Raw genomic sequence first — 16,410 nt, forward strand, 5'->3', positions numbered from 1 at the left:
GTTCTTGCTGGAACTTATGGGATCCTTTAAGCACTTTGTATTTACTTCAGAGGTTCTGGAGTCACCTTTTCATTACTATGAGACCTCGAAGTGCTTTGGGGGAAAATAGAGGAACTTGAATGCGATAAAAGGGTTATTGGAAGATCTTTTAACATTTAAGTGGTTCCTGGAAGATCTCTTAAGTTAAAGCCAGCATCTGGAGGAACCCAATGGTTCAGTGAGGCCAGAATTAGATTATTATTCTATTATTATTATTATTATCCTATTATTATTATTATTATTATAGGCTACTTAAGTTTGATTCAGTATACATACCCAGGTGAAAAAGACGTACTATTAAATGTATTAAAAATTTACTTGAGTGTGTTTTTAGTAGACCTACAATACAAATATACTTTAATGCATTTTAATACATTTAACAGTAACCTAGTCTTTTTCACTTGGGTAGATTACATATATTTAGTATAGGCCTAATTTATTAAGTCATTTAAACCTTAAACAACAACACTAAATAATAATAATATTATATGAAGAAGAAGAAGCAGGAGGAGAGAAGTTTTATTCAGTCACGAAACTGCTGCTATTCCTCTGCTGTCGTCGCTTCAGTGATGCTCGCGCTGCTCGCGCGCAACAAAGCTCAGCTGATTGACGTCATCGGTTTGAAAGTAACGGCTCCTCTCATCAAAGCTTCCGCCGTTTGTTCGGCTCTCCATTACAAGGTTTGTAAACTCGCCAAATAAATATAAATACAGAGTCTACTCACTATATATTTAAACACACATATATATATAAACTAAATTTATTATACATTACTACGTTTTTACAGTGTTTACCACTCGTTTATTGCACAGTATCTGGTTTTAGCCGCGATGCTAACTACGTTGATCTAAAGTTAATGAACAAATGGAAATGATTGACTTATTGTCTTAGATTGATTTAGTCATTCAATTCAACATATTTTGTACAACTGTGTCTTCAAATTGCCTAACTAATTTAGAAAATTCTCTGATTCTTGGCGTTTGTTATGAATAACAAAAACAGGTTATAGTTTGCTCTGTTTTTGTTTAGCCTAACGTTAACTTTACTTACTAACGTTACAGGTGCCCTCATTCTCTCAAATACCATTTTAAAGCCATTTACTGGTCAATAAATATTATGTTGTGAATAATCAGCTTTGTTCTTTTGTTTCCCCAGAACAACCATTAGGCTACATTTCTAAAATAATCTGAACATTTCAGTGGCAACATTGAATTACAGTAAGTTACCTGCACCACATGCTGTACTTTATTACTATGAACTTTCTCTGTGTGCAATTGTATTGTTTGACTGTGTACTTGTGTTTTTTAATCAGTTACTCTCTGAAAATCTTTTCTCATGATCTCAAATCTCATTCATGTTACTCAGAAAAATAATATCACAGGTTTGATTCACAAAAAATGCTATAGACATTTTAACTCTGAATTATAACTTCAAGTTTAGTCTTTTTCGACAAAAAAAAAAATAAAAAAAGGAAAAAGCTATTAGGCTTCAGAAGACTTGCAACACAACCCATAACACATGAGTTGTGAACTCATTGATTATTTTTAGGATCTTTTCTGGGACATTTTTGGATCTTAACCATTTTTACATAAAGTGTTGCATTGAATTGAACTAGACAAGTGTACATAAGAATGGTTTCATGAATGATTTACACATTTGTTTTCTTCTTGTGTTTCATGCAGTGAAACTGAATGGTGACTGGGGCTGCATTATGCCTGAGATCTGCTTTTGGGTTCCACAGACAGAAAGTCAAACAGGTTTGGAACGTCACAAGGCTGAGGAAATTATTTAAATTTCACAACTATCCAGGGCCGGAGTGGGGCCACTTTTCAGCCCGGGAGTTTCAGGCCCAAGACCAGCCCACTTTTTCCATGGTGGAATTCCAAATTAGCACTTTTTTAAAATTGGATAAATGAAGCAACAGTTCAGCTCGTACTATTGTGTAGTTAGTATTAATACCATGGGTTAACAAATAATGTAAAGGTTAAATAATAATTCACTTAGACTTTATAAGAAGCATAAGAAGCAATTGCAACTTTTTCACACAATTCTGACGTTATATTTCGCAATTCTGACTTTATATTTCGCAATTCTGACTTTAGATTTCGCAATTCTGACTTTATAACACGCAATTGCTACTTTATATCACACAATTCTGACTTTATATCTTGCAGTTCTGACTTTATAAGCAATTGCGACTTTATTTCACACAATTCTGACTTTATAATTTGCAATTCTGACTTTATAACACGTTTTATGATTTTATATCACACAATTCTGACTCTATATCTGGCAGTTCTGACTTTATAAGCAATTGCGACTTTATATCACACAATTCTGACTTTATATTTCGCAATTGTGACTTTATAACACGTTTTATGACTTTATATCACACAATTCTGACTCTATATCTTGCAGTTCTGACTTTATAAGCAATTGCGACTTTATTTCAGGCAGTTCTGATTTTATATCTTGCAATTCTGACTTTATAAGAAGCAATTGCGACTTTATATCACGCAATTCTGACTCTATATCTCACAATTCTTTATAACACGCAATTGCAACTTTATTTCAGGCAATTCTGACTTAATATCTCACAATTCTGACTTTTTAACACGCAATTGCGACTTTATTTCAGGCAATTCTGACTTTATATCTCGCAATTCTGAGAAAAAAAGTCAGAATTGCGAGATGTAAACTCGAGATAAAAAGTCGCAATTATCTTTTAAAATGTTTTATTCTGTGGCGGAAACAAAGCTTCCATAGCTTACCTCCTGGCCTCTTCCTCCCATCCATCCTCCCTGACGTGTACCGTTACGGCCGGCCCAGCTATCAGTAGGCGCCGGCGGAGCCGCGGTAGCCTCCCTGAGAAAACGTTTTGAAAAGACGGGCTATGGACCCAACCATTTCTATAGGAGGGGAGGGGAGAACTCCCTCACATGGTACAACCCATGCTGAGTTGCGCGCTGTGGTGGCAGAATGCGGAACGTGTGTATCCTAATGTAACTAATGTGACATTGAAATGTAAAAATAATAATAAAAAAAATTCCTCGACCGGCCCAAAAGTGAAGCGGCCCACCGGGAATACTCCTGATTCTCCCGATTACCCACTCCGGGCCTGCAACTATCACTTTAATAACATTACTAACAGTAAATTTTGTACTTTGCAGGGATCTCGGTAAGCTGAAATACAAGTTTGATCAAGAATAAAAATCCTCCTGTAGACCTGAAAATCATTGAAGTGTCTGGACCATCCACCAGAACAGAGGAAAAACAAACGGAAAACGATGCTGTACCTTTTCACTTTTCTAACTCGTTACCTCACACCAACTTGGTCCCATAGTGACATTTTTGACCACAAACGAAATTGCTGATCGTGTGGATTCTTAGTAAAATGACTGGAATTCACCAGTGAACATTCACAGAACAACAGATAATTTTACTGCACCTTAATACTGTTTCCGGGTCGAAGCCTCTACTTCCTCTATCTTGTTTCATGAGAATACTCAACAACCATTTATGAACACTGTTGATTCAAGTCACACATTTAAGATTTTCAAAAGCCACAGTGTACATTACAGTCTCCAGTCTAACGGCATCCCAGACTTAAACATTTTATGATTCAAAATAGCTGAATAACTAACCATCAGAGATTTCAGTATAGAGATAAAGGTTACAGCACAATGAGTGTATATTAGCACTGTTGTTTGTTTTTGGCATCTGATAGAGCTTTTGGACTTGGAAACAGTGATGTCAGACTTACCATCGGACTGAAACACAAATGTGTTAAAGTTAAGTATGATGGACATTTTTAATTAGTTCAAATGTAATTTTATTTACATTGATTTATTTCGTGGAACATATGTGTTTCCATGCATTTTGTTGAGATGTCTTTTCTTGTTTATTGTATATACATGGTTGATTATTCATGTTGCTTATGTATTATACTATTTTTTTGTGTATTCATTGATATTAATCTGTAGTTAGCTTTTTTCCCCATGTGCATGGAAGTGTATGTATAAAAATGAATATCAATAAACAATTCTTATTTTGTATTTGGTTCAATTTGTTTATTATAATAGATGTCAAAGGTAACCATAGTAACAACATGAAATTAAATATTTAAAAAAAATGAAATTTGGTTCCTGGAGGCACCCAAAGTGGTTCCACACAGTGCCTAATATCAGAGTTCCTCAGGAAACCTGTGTGGTTCCTCAGAGAACCGGCCCTTTTTAAAGGGTGCCTAGAGGATCTACAGACGGTTCCGCCGGTGTGGCGAAGTGAAGAACCCCAAAAGGTTCCTCCAGGCACCTTTTATTTTTACAGTGTACAATGCAAAATTGTTCCCTCGCGATTGGAAGCTCCTGTAGCTCCGCATACGCATTTCAAAACATCGCAATGTGAAATGCCACAAAAAGCGGTTTGTGAATAGGTCTTAGTGAGTTAGGAGTCCTCTCGACTTCTTTTAAGCTGTCACAGGCTTAGGTGCTACTTTTAGGGTTAAAATGCTTCGTGAATTACTCTTAATCAAAAAAATTAGGAGTCCTAAAGTTACGAGTGACACGCCCATTATTTTTAGGAGTTGCTCCTAAATTCGCCAGTTAGGAGCTACTTTTAGCCTTAAAATTCTTTGTGAATACGGCCCCTGGTTTGATTACAGTTTCTCTTCATCACTTAACCCAAACAAGTTATAATAGAATCAGATTAGAATATTATAAGCACTTATGGAGTTTGTTCAGATGTGAAGGTCACTGCTGACTGTGCTTTCCTAAGACCCCTGCCTTTCATATGGCCATAAAAACCTTTTCAAAGATAATAGGCAATACCTTAAAGTGTAATGAGACCATTTATCCTGTAGATATATGAAGCCTTAACTGGACAAAAAAATAAATTTCCATCTCCAAATTCAATGATGTCATTAAAATGCTATTTAGTTTTATTTTAGTAAAGCATAGGCTATACATTAAATAGCATAAACATAATGTCATGAAACTGGATGTACGAAAATAAATAATAATAAAAATGACTTCATGATATTGTTTGTCAGTTATTGGGCATCAGGCTACATGCATTTCTCAAAGTAAAATAGCTAATGTTGACCACTAGCTGGCAGAAAAGATCCGTTTAAACCCATTCACCAATAGGAGAGTAATGGGATCACTCAAATGTAAAATAAAGGCATATTATTATAAAACTACTACATTTATCATTAAATTGTGCTGTAAATGTTATTTGTACATTTTACATTTACAAAGTATACATTTTTATTTTATTTTATTGTGTTAGCTATTTATACACAGTCATGATCATAAATGGGTTTACTGCTGAACCCCCCCCCCACCCCCTTCATTGCACATTTTCCTCTGAGTTTATATTAAGAAGAAAATGCATTAAACAAATACGGTATTAAATATTACATTCTACCATAAATATAAGGCTACGAAACTAACTTTCAGTTAAATGTGTATGGTTGCTTGCTTAAGCCGGTACAAAATGCACTGGCATTGTAGCAAAATTGAGAAAGTGTCATATAGGCTAAACCAGTGGAAAAACTTTATTTTTCTTTATTTTACAGTGTCTGTTACACGTTACATGTAGTTACTATAATAATTATGGTACTATAAATTATGCTTACTTACATGGAACTAACCCTAACCCTAAACCTAATCCTAACCCTATATAGTACATGTACTATTACTCAGTATTTAAACTTATAATTACACTGTAACACTGACACCTTAAAATAAAGGGTAACACTTTGTTACGTGAAGTTACTATTGTAATAACTATATAATAACAATAGTAATTATAGTAACTACAGTAATATAATTACGTGCAACTAAACCAAACCTAACCCTATAAAGTAGGCTACATGTAGTTAGTTACCTAATATTACTCAGTACTTAAATGTATAATTTCAGTGTAACAAAGACACCTTAAAATAAAGTGTTACCAAATAAAGTGTAACCAAAACTGGAAATGTACTCAGAAAATCAAGAACGAATTGCCTATTTATGTCTCTTTAACGCACACTTGCCATTGTTTCTAGTGAGACAAGCGTCATGAATAGGCTATGCTCAAGCAGCCATGTGAAGAGGGAGGAGCTAGTCAAACGAAATCTGACTATAAAAGCTGTCTCTCTCACTCCTTACTCAGCTGTTGAAGTGTGTGAGACGTCTGTAAATTTTCGTGGAGATATTGAGTTATTTGGACTTATGAAACTGACGGTTTATGTGCGCAGCAGCGGATCAAGCGCATTTACGCAGTGCTCATAGCGCCCAGTTGTAGAGAAAGTGCCCTTATTGATGCGTTTTTCTCGGGTCACTCCATCAGGAGTGTGCGATCCACCTGCGGTCCGGTCGAGCAGCGCGTCTGAACGCACATGGATTACAGTCACCTGATGGCGCCTCCGGTGCCCCCACACAAACCAAGATCCCCCCGGCCCGCGCACTGCCAGGGCCGGCTGTTGAAGTGCGTGTTTCTCGGAGACGGAGCTGTGGGGAAAACCAGCCTGATTGTCAGCTACACAACCAATGGATATCCAACGAAATACGTCCCGACAGCGTTTGACGATTTCTCAGGTGAGTCTTTCAATGCGTAATTTGTCCATTGCAATTTTTAGTGACTTTCTTTGGATCTATGAAGTCAGTTCTCCTCAAGTTCTCCTCAAGTTCAAACAGGTGTTTTAGCTTAGTAACCACAAATGCAGTTCATCACATTAACTATGAATGAACATGTCAGACTTTTTAACCTTAATTTTGAATATTATGTTTGCAGTCAAATCGATTAATCGCATCTAACAAAAGTTTTTGTTATATATATATATATATATATATATATATATATATATATAGCATATGTGTGTGTACATATATACATACATATATAATATAATAATATATATACACGTATAAACAAAAACTTTTATGTTAGATGCGATTAGTCGATTTAACAGCATTTACACATAAGCATTTTGTAGTTTTGTGAAACGTTTTACTTGACAAGGAGGCTTGTATAATTAAAATAAATTAAAATAATATTTTATTGTTGTTGTTTTTTCACACCACCCCGTCATATGGGTCAACACAGCCAGATTAAAAAGGCAAATATTTATATAAATCAATGAATGAATTGAGACTTTTTAGGATTGTTTAAAACTGATTCTATTCACAGTCTGAACATCAGCGATAACTTCAAATTCGATGTTGAAAAGATGTTGAACGCATATAATATGAAAACAAGAAATATGACCATTTGAACACCAATTTGAACACAGGGATTTTATTATTTTTTAATAAATATCTGATGGTGTTGACAAAGTAGGGAGGGAAATGGCTTTTCAGTGCAACACAAACTTGAGTTTATTCCCTTGTGACCAAAATGAGTCAAGTGTAGTCCCTTAAATATCATTAATGCAGTGCTTTAAAGACTGTGTTTTATAACAATTTTCAGTCAAAGAGCAGTCTGCTTTACCTATAAAAGTTTCATAATTTTTCTACGGACCTGAAACAACAGCCTGTCAGTGTTCAGTACCCACAAGCATGTCTTTGTAATTATAAAGCCCTTGCGCAATAATAATGCCTGACCGGAAAATCTGGGCCCCTAAAATCCATGGGGTCCGGTCCACTAGTTTCAATCTCTGAGCAGATATTGTGTTGCTGCCACAGTGGTGATGTCACCCTCAAACTCCTGGAGCCAGAGCAGAAATCTGTGCACTGATTTGAGAACAGTTACGCAATTCAACAGGTGGTACTCCGAGGGGGAAGGGGCTGAATTAAAGACAGATCATATGACGGGGATTTGGAGACAATTACACAATGGGTGCTTGAAGCAGAACACTTTGAAGTGACAAATCATCACCAGGACCTGAGTGTTACTGTGTTTCACGAGATCACTTCACCGTGGTATGATGGAATGAACATTATTATAGATTTGAACAGCATGTACTGTTCTACAAACAAGTAAAGTTGACAAGTGGAATGATGAGCGGTTTATGAGCTGCAGGAACCCAAATTATATCTAGGCTGTTGATCTATGCCATGTTCATCAGGGTGTATAATAATAAATAACTATAATTACAATTTATTATTATTATTTTTAGACCTTGTTATATTAGGATTTTTTTACAGACTGACATTTGAAAACAATAAGTTACAGACCAATTATATAAATTATATATATAATTTATAAATTCAAAATATTTTGAATATTAATATTTTATTTGTGTGTGTGTGTGTGTGTATATATACATACACATATATTATATATATACACAAACACACATATATATAATATAATATATTTCATATAAAGTTTATTATTTCTATCAATGTACAAGGAAAAGTTTGTATCTTATTGTAAATTGTAACTTAAGTCCATAAAGTCCATTGACGTTGTGTTCATTTACAGTGTTTGATGACTAAAAGGAAACCTGTGCGTGTGTCGATTGTAAAATGACTAATTTTTTCCCCTTTTTTCCTCCAGCGGTCGTACAAGTGGATGGTCAACCAGTGAGACTGCAGCTTTGTGACACCGCTGGACAGGTAAGAACTTCAGTGCACCACCTGTGTGAGACTGGGCACAGCATGACGGTTCGATGCTCATTACGTCATGGTGCTTTCCATTCATTTTGAGGCCAACCCAAAGACAACTAACTTGATCTGTTTGTTTGGGGTGGATGAGAGCATTTCTGTCACTCTCTGAAAGCAGGATTTAGAAATTGGATGAGAAAGCAATTGCGCAACAAAATCTTAGCAATTAGAAAAGATTGGCAGGGTTGCCATACTGTGAGGAAATCATAAAGGGAGTGAAAAAAACAATCCTCAAGCTATCAGCACTTTAGTTATTGGATCTCCCTCTTGGTTTCTGAGCAACACAGGCTTGGACAGGGTACTGTGTATCCAGCGGGTTTGCCTACTCCAAGTTATGTTTTAGATGCCAAACTTTTTTTTTTTTTTTTATTATTGTTGTGTTACTACCTTCACATATGACTAATTCGAAAATACCGCTACCTCTACATTCATTCTGATTTCCACACTGGAATATTAGATTCCTTCGTTGAAAGGTTTTTTCCATAAAGCTTTGAACCTCAGAAACTGACACTCCTTTGTCATGCATTACATGGGTTAACAAATAAATGACTCTGCCCTCTTAGTACACAACATATAAATCCCTTTTACACAACCACACAGAGGCAAGCTCAGGTAAACACGAGAAGATCAGAATTCAGTTCTCCAGTTATAGAACGGCAGGCTTTCATATAGTTTTTAAATGCACTTTGCCCAAAGAACAGAAACAAAGGCTAGTATTGCAAAAGTCTATTGCTTTCTATTGCTCAGGCTGTTTAGATGTACTTCCATTATGCTGTGCAGCAGGTGTCCATGTCAACAAAAGAAAACAGTTGTTTGATGATGATAAAGTCAATCAGGCGATGTCTGTGCGTCAGTAAGTTGCCCTTTAAAGACAGATTTGAGTGATCGTAATTGTAGGGCTGGGTGATATGAGTGTGTATACTGTATAAAATTACAGTAGAGATTCATCTGTGTATATCTCTGTACTGTACATCTTTTTTTAAATCTATAAATCCAACACCAAGAAGAAATTATTATTATTATTATTATTATTATACTGTTGCCAGCTAGAGAAATCTACTGCAATGGCTATTTACAGTTATTTATAGATTACTGTAATTGGTGACTGGAATATATTACAGTAAAACAAAAATGAAATTGTACAGTACCCAGCTGTACTTATCCTAGACAGTAAATGGATTACTGTAATCACCATATTACTGTAACTATTGCATTTTATTATTAAAAGTTAATAAAAATGAACAATATTTTGAATATGAATATTGTATTTGCGTATGTGTGTGTGTGTGTGTGTGTGTATACATACATACATACATACATACATACACACATATATATACACACACACACACACACACACACACACACACACACACACACACAATATATATATATTTCATATTACTTTAATATAAAGTTCTATCAATGTAAGGATAAGTGTGTATCTTAGCTCTGTAATTAAATTAAAATAACGCCTTAAATGCTAAAATTGTAACTTAAGTCCATAAAGTGTGTGTGTGTGTGTGTGTGTGTGTGTGTGTGTGTGTGTGTGTGTGTGTGTGTGTGTGTGTGTGTGTGTGTGTGTGTTGGTAAAGTGACTAATCCCCCCCTCCCACACACACACACACACTTTTTTTTTCCCCAGCGGTCATACAGATGGATGAGTTAGCCAGTGTTAACCAGATCAACCAGTGTTCAAAGTTCATTAAAATAAATAAGATTTTATTGGTAAAATCTTTTCATATACTGAAAATACTGTGTGTGTGTATTTCATCTAAATCTTATGATTTCGTAAACAAAAAGTAGAAGCAGCAAAGGCATTGAAAAGGTTTGGCACTCTTATCTGTCAAGCTTAATTGCTGTTCTCAATGATTTTAGAGGCCCTGCTCTCCAAAACGCTCTACAGATTTATACTTTCAATTTATTTGTACTGCATAAACAGGACAGGGTGTGCCAGAGTTGAAAACTTTGGCCAAGTTTAAAAGATTAAAGCGTGCACTGCGTGTTCCACATGCAGTGTTCTTTGCGAGCGCCAACCTATAATTTCACTTAATTGCTTCAGGGAATTATAAAACACCCCGAGAGCCGGTTAAAGGATTTTATTATTTGAAAAAACAATTTGGAATCCCGCAAATGATTTTTGAGAAGGTTCTCGAGACCTTGCGTTACTAAACATCAGTAATGATACACTGTTATATAAAGTGATAGGCTTTCTGTCTGCAGCTCATTCACTTTTCTCTTTCTCTCTACCTCAGGACGAATTCGATAAGTTGCGTCACTTCTGCTACACGCGGACTGACGTGCTCCTGTTGTGCTTCAGCGTCGTCAGCCCAGCTTCCTTCCAGAACATTGGTGAAAAATGGGTCCCGGAGATCCGACGGCGTTGTCCTCTCACACCTGTGCTGCTGGTGGGCACCCAGTGTGACCTGAGGCAAGATGTCAAGGTCCTCATCGATCTGGCACGGCGCCGAGAGCGACCTGTCCTGGAAGAGGACGCCCGCGCCCTGGCGGACAAAGTAGGGGCGGTAGCCTACGTCGAATGCTCCTCGCTCACACAGAAAAACCTGAAGGATGTGTTTGACGCCGCCATCTCCGTGGGGCTCCGAAACTCCGACAGAAGAGCCAGACGAGAACGGAAGGTCCACAGTACTGCTGATAAAATGAAAATGCTCTCAAAGTCGTGGTGGAAGAAATATATCTGCATACAGTAGCGAAGGTCAAGCCAATCTTCTGAGGCATGAACAATGTGATAGACTCTGGTTTAGCTTCACGCTCCTCAAGTGGATGATTATCAGTTGGTAACGAATCAACGAAGAGCAATATTGCTGCTGTAAGGACGATGAATGGCGAAAGATAGTGCAGCTTATTCGACAGCTACAGTACAAAGGAAGTTCTGTATGCAGGGCCGTCACTAAACATCACGGGGCTCAGGATAAAGACTGCTCCGGGGACATTTTTTAGGTGTAGAGGACCTTATTAGCCATGTTTCTTTCCACATACTTGTATGCAAGTTTTGGGGTATCGCATTAAAAACGCTAGATGAAATGCCAAGATTGGTATAAAATCTTAAAATGCCTATTAAAAAACGTATGTGCTCAATTGAGATGGATACTTTTTTTATTTGGTAAGAAACACATTCACCGAATGACTTCGTCTGAATGGATCATGTGATTGGTTTGCTGGTTAGTCAAATTGTCCAATCTCGAATATTGTTTTTGTCATTCTGAAATGCCCGAGCCAAAGCTTGTCATCAGAATTATTCCCAGAACTGTCTCACATGATTGCATTCCCAAACATCAGGCATATGAACTCAAGACAACATGACAGCGGTTGTAATTGCATTTCATCTGCGCACTCTGATGTGAAAGTCATTTGTTATGTAAGAAAAATGAGTCACAGGCTTCCTCGGTTGCAGAAACTTTTCATCCTTTTATTACTGATGATACTTTGCGCCAGTTTCCCAGCAAGTGCTGATTTTGTTCTCTTGAACACATGGGATGGAAGCGGTGATTTATTCACGAATATTTGATGCGATATTCCAAGTTTAATTCACAACTTTGGATGGAAACATGGCTAGTGAGACCTTTCATCACAGAGCCTAGGAAAACGTTCCCAGTCATGCCTCGGCAACAACAACCCTCGCTGTACGAACAAATGGCTCAACTGGATAGTGAAGAACAATGTTGACCTCTTCCACAGCCAAAACTGTTTGATTATGGTTTTAAAAATCATCTACTGCTTTTGTTTTTATAACCAAATACAGTGCCACAGTTTCTATTTATTCACCCATGTCTTCTACCTGATAAATGCATATACGAACGTTGTGTGACCACATGTTAATGATACTAGCATGCTAACACTGGTGATCAAGCTCCTTATTGTTTGTTTAACCTCCATGACTGAGGTCACAAAGAGAGTTTTATAGCAGTCCTGTGACCCCTCGGCCGTTTACGCCCAATCTAAATGGTCCTTATATCCCATCAGTCTGTAACTGAACCTACTTGTAACTGTAGGCCTCGTTTTCATTGTTTTGATTGTTCAAAATTGAGTGTAATTGCAACTCTTCTGTCCTTGTTAACACAACTGCCATTGCAATGTGAAAGGGGTGTGTACTTGTGTAGTTAGTCACAGAAAGTTGGACCTATCATGCATAACACATTACCTTTGTATGCCATACAATGCATTGCACTTGTGATCTGTTGTTAATCCCTATTGCAGTCTTTCCATTTGACTTGATCTACGCTGTCGTGCCATGTTGTAAAAAGTCTAGTACAAAGTTCTTTGGCTATGTGTCCTCCTGATCAGCCAATGAGATGTTGAATTTGCTTCTCATTATTCAGAAGCCCAGTCGGTCAGAAAACGACAGAGTACAACAGTAGGATTCAGGAAGTAACCCCCCCCCCCCCATTATAAATAATATATCGTCAAAGCAGCAAGAAGTTTGGTGTATGTAGTTCATTCCATCATTTTCATTACATTTTATTAATTTACTTTTTTTTTCTTTTTTTATGTTTGGTTCATAGCTTTTATTTGTATTTTATTTGTTATTTTAATTCCTTTTCTTTCTTTTTTTTTATTAAACTCTAATTGAGAAAATGTATGGGGAAGATACTTCCAGAATCACCAGTCACTGTTGCGCTCCATAAAGCCACACATCAGAAAGTGACCTCTGTTTTTTATGTACTTTATTGCCAACGCAATGACATTATCAGGGTAATCTAAGATCTGTAAATTTTATGATTGCATTTAAATCTCTTACTCTATAAACACTCCTGTTTATGGTTCAGTGTGTATGTGTGTTTCAGTTGCTGACTGTTATCCGTGATTTTCATGGAAAATAAATGTGACATAAACTGAAACTTGAATGAGTTTTTCACATTGTGTGCCTGCCGTCACCTGACCTACAACAGCAGGAGCATGTATTGAAGTATATTGGGTCAATTTTGCTTTCATGTTGACTTTAGCATGCAATAGCCTACCTCAGTGATAGCTTTGTTAGCAAACACTATTTGCAGTAAGTGCACATACGTCACAGAGAGACATTTAGAAATCATTTGAGATCAAGTTTTTGTCCAAACATCTTTAAAAGAGTGGATAAAGTGTCAAGGAAAAAAGCTATCAATGCCGAAATGGATCTGCAGCAGTCAAGTGGTACAACTAGAGCTCTGTAAGTTGTGTACGTTCATTATTATTTCAATGTTTTGTGCTTTGAGACACGAGGTTATTTGACACCGTCTCCCGTTTCGTGACGCTTTGCAGACGCTGCTGTGTGCGTTCATGTGTTTTGAAGGAAGCGTGTCTTCGGAGACGCTCTGAAGGGAGGGAATCTTATGCTTTTTAGTGATCAGCAAGAACATTTTAGTGATTAGCAAGTTAGCTCCCTAAAGAAATGTGAAAAATTGCAAACAGAATACATCTCGCAATATGTTATCAGAGTAGTAACTTTTAGTCATGGCATTTGGAGTGAGACATGCTTTCATGCTAACATCCTGCAGAAACATGAAAATCCTGCAGGATTCCTGTAGGGTATTTTTGTAAGGTTACAGCTGTCAGTCACAACCTAAAACTAATGATTTAGTTTAGATCCCACTGTCTTTGCTAATGCTAATGATTGTTGCTAAGGCTAGTTCCAAATGTGTCTTGCATTTTAGTTACCAAGTACCTAAAGTTAGTGTCTTTGGGTTCTGCTGTTGGTTTGATTTATTTGACCTGAAGATATAGTTTTCATAACACTGCAATACCAGTGCAGGTCAGATTAAAATGCTAAAAGAGTGCTTGCACAGTACGGATACATTTTTTATTATAATTATGTCTGCAACGGTCTCACTGTAACCCATCATTTAGAGGCTTTGTTTTGTCTCAAAGAAAAGCCAACTGCACAGACAGTCTCAGTGAATACAGTCTGTGCCTAGCTTAGCATACGTAGCATTTCACTCAAGAATAAACAACAGTTACTCTCAAACCATAATGTGCACTTTTACAATACATAACTGCCAGTTTGATATGGTAGTGCTCGGATGGTCTTGTGGTTGAAAGATCACACTTAGTTGACACAAGAAGATGGCAGATTGTCAATAAACCTCCCTTAAGGATTGTCTAAGAAATACACAATCAGTAAAAACAGATTTCATAATAATCACAGTGTAAAAAAAGGACATGATGTGGTTAAAATCATCCAGACACAGAGATTTCTGTCGACAGCTTTTGCAAGACACCCAGGCCCGGCGCCACGAGGGGGCAAAAGGGGGCATTGCCCCCTCAGATCTGATTTGTGCCCCCTCAGTTTCATTTTTGTATTTATGGTTACAAATGAAATGTTTAACCTTTTGAGCGGTACAGTCCCATATATGGGATTTTTTTTTATTTCAGTGCCCCTGAGAGTACGGTCCCACATATGGGATTTAGAATGTTCGGTTACGTGACATAACGGCCAGATTCAAACTGTGCTTTCGCGCGTTGGTTGGCGCTGAGCCAGAGTCGGACGCGCTCAGCGCTGTCATATATCACAACTATGCAGTGTTTTCAACCTCACAATTTTTATTTTAGGTTTCAGACAATTAAATACACATTAAGCACTAGTAAAACAATACATTTGGAGTTTGTAAAATACACACTGATGTCTGTGGAAGCAGCAATAACAATCTATTCAAATATAATTTGCCGACGTGTGCTATTCATCATATCAGACAAACACAGTGGAAGTAACTATAAAGTAGTTTACTCTATTCTTCTATTCCACTTTCTTGCATGTATTTCGGGAGAAATTGATGACTCACAGGATTCTCAGAACGCGGCGCAAAGAAACAGCCATCTCACGTTATAGATCAAGATCAAGATTATTTATAAAGGTTTTTAAATGACCAAACACACTCACATACACATTTTTTTTATCAGATAGTTGATGACATGATAAGCAAGTTTGTGAGTATTTTGAATCAAAAAGGGAAAAGGAAATAAAAGCGATATATCCGCGGTGTGTCACGTGACAAATATGACGCGTTGCCATGGAAACATTAAGGGGGAACGTTCTAAATTCTAAAATAACAGTCGCCTTGAAAAAACTCAGAGTCAGTTAGAATATTAAAATTAAGCGTGAAAGGGTTAATATATGCATAATAAATGAAGCTGGCTTATCTTTTTTTACTAAGCAAGTTATTGTGTATTGTTCATTGATGGTATAAAGTTAAGCCCCCTTAACAATTTCACATGCCCCCTCAGTCATTTCATTCTGCAGCCGGGCCTGAAGACACCTAAAATGAACAATGCCAGACCTGAACACATCATGTAACCTTGGTATGACCAATGCTTAGTCAATCATCTTTGGGTTTTAAACCCCTTCTTATGTAATTTCTGGGAACATTTAGGTAACTGAATGCCTGGACCTTGACATCCTGAAATGGACTTTGGTAATGAGTTATGACGACTTAACGTCACAGTTGGGTTCTGTAACTGTGGTCACAATGACAGTAATATGGTCCCAGAGATGACAGGAGTTTAACAGCACATTGGCACAAGTCCTTTCTGCCTGTCGATGTGATTTGTTCTGGAAGATGTGTGGAACTTTGCACAATGTGTGTGTGACGCAATGTTTCGGGGCCCCTTTTAGCGGGAAGGCTGATAGGATTAAAACCCCCTGTGGTCTCATTTGGAGCACTGTTACTGACACAAATCTGCTTTTAATGTACGTCTGAAGGCTTGAGGGCACATTGCTTAAGATAAATTAAATCTCATTACACACATACTGATGGTTTCTAAATACCACAATGTTGTTTTCTGAAGG

General features: G+C 37.0%; 1 protein-coding gene across 1 annotated transcript; it reads left to right on the forward strand.

The window, feature by feature from the left end:
- The first annotated feature begins 6,112 nt into the window (after positions 1 to 6,112).
- Positions 6,113 to 13,486, forward strand: rhoub (ras homolog family member Ub). The gene is made up of 3 exons (XM_081371186.1): positions 6,113 to 6,620; positions 8,524 to 8,582; positions 10,886 to 13,486. The coding sequence occupies exons 1-3, from the start codon at positions 6,422 to 6,424 to the stop codon at positions 11,339 to 11,341; spliced, it is 714 nt and encodes a 237-aa protein (XP_081227312.1). The 5' UTR covers positions 6,113 to 6,421; the 3' UTR covers positions 11,342 to 13,486.
- Positions 13,487 to 16,410: the final 2,924 nt, after the last annotated feature.

The sequence above is a fragment of the Scardinius erythrophthalmus genome, assembly GCF_964197995.2.
Source record: "Scardinius erythrophthalmus genome assembly, chromosome: 7".
Classification (NCBI taxonomy): domain Eukaryota; kingdom Metazoa; phylum Chordata; class Actinopteri; order Cypriniformes; family Leuciscidae; genus Scardinius; species Scardinius erythrophthalmus.

Excerpts from the sequence above, each read along its gene's own strand:
- rhoub (XM_081371186.1), top strand. The coding sequence starts at position 6,422 with ATGGATTACAGTCACCTGATGGCGCCTCCGGTGCCCCCACACAAACCA. Across the intron at positions 6,621-8,523 it reads AGCGTTTGACGATTTCTCAG|CGGTCGTACAAGTGGATGGT; the intron begins GTGAGTCTTTCA and ends TTTTTCCTCCAG. Across the intron at positions 8,583-10,885 it reads TTTGTGACACCGCTGGACAG|GACGAATTCGATAAGTTGCG; the intron begins GTAAGAACTTCA and ends TCTCTACCTCAG.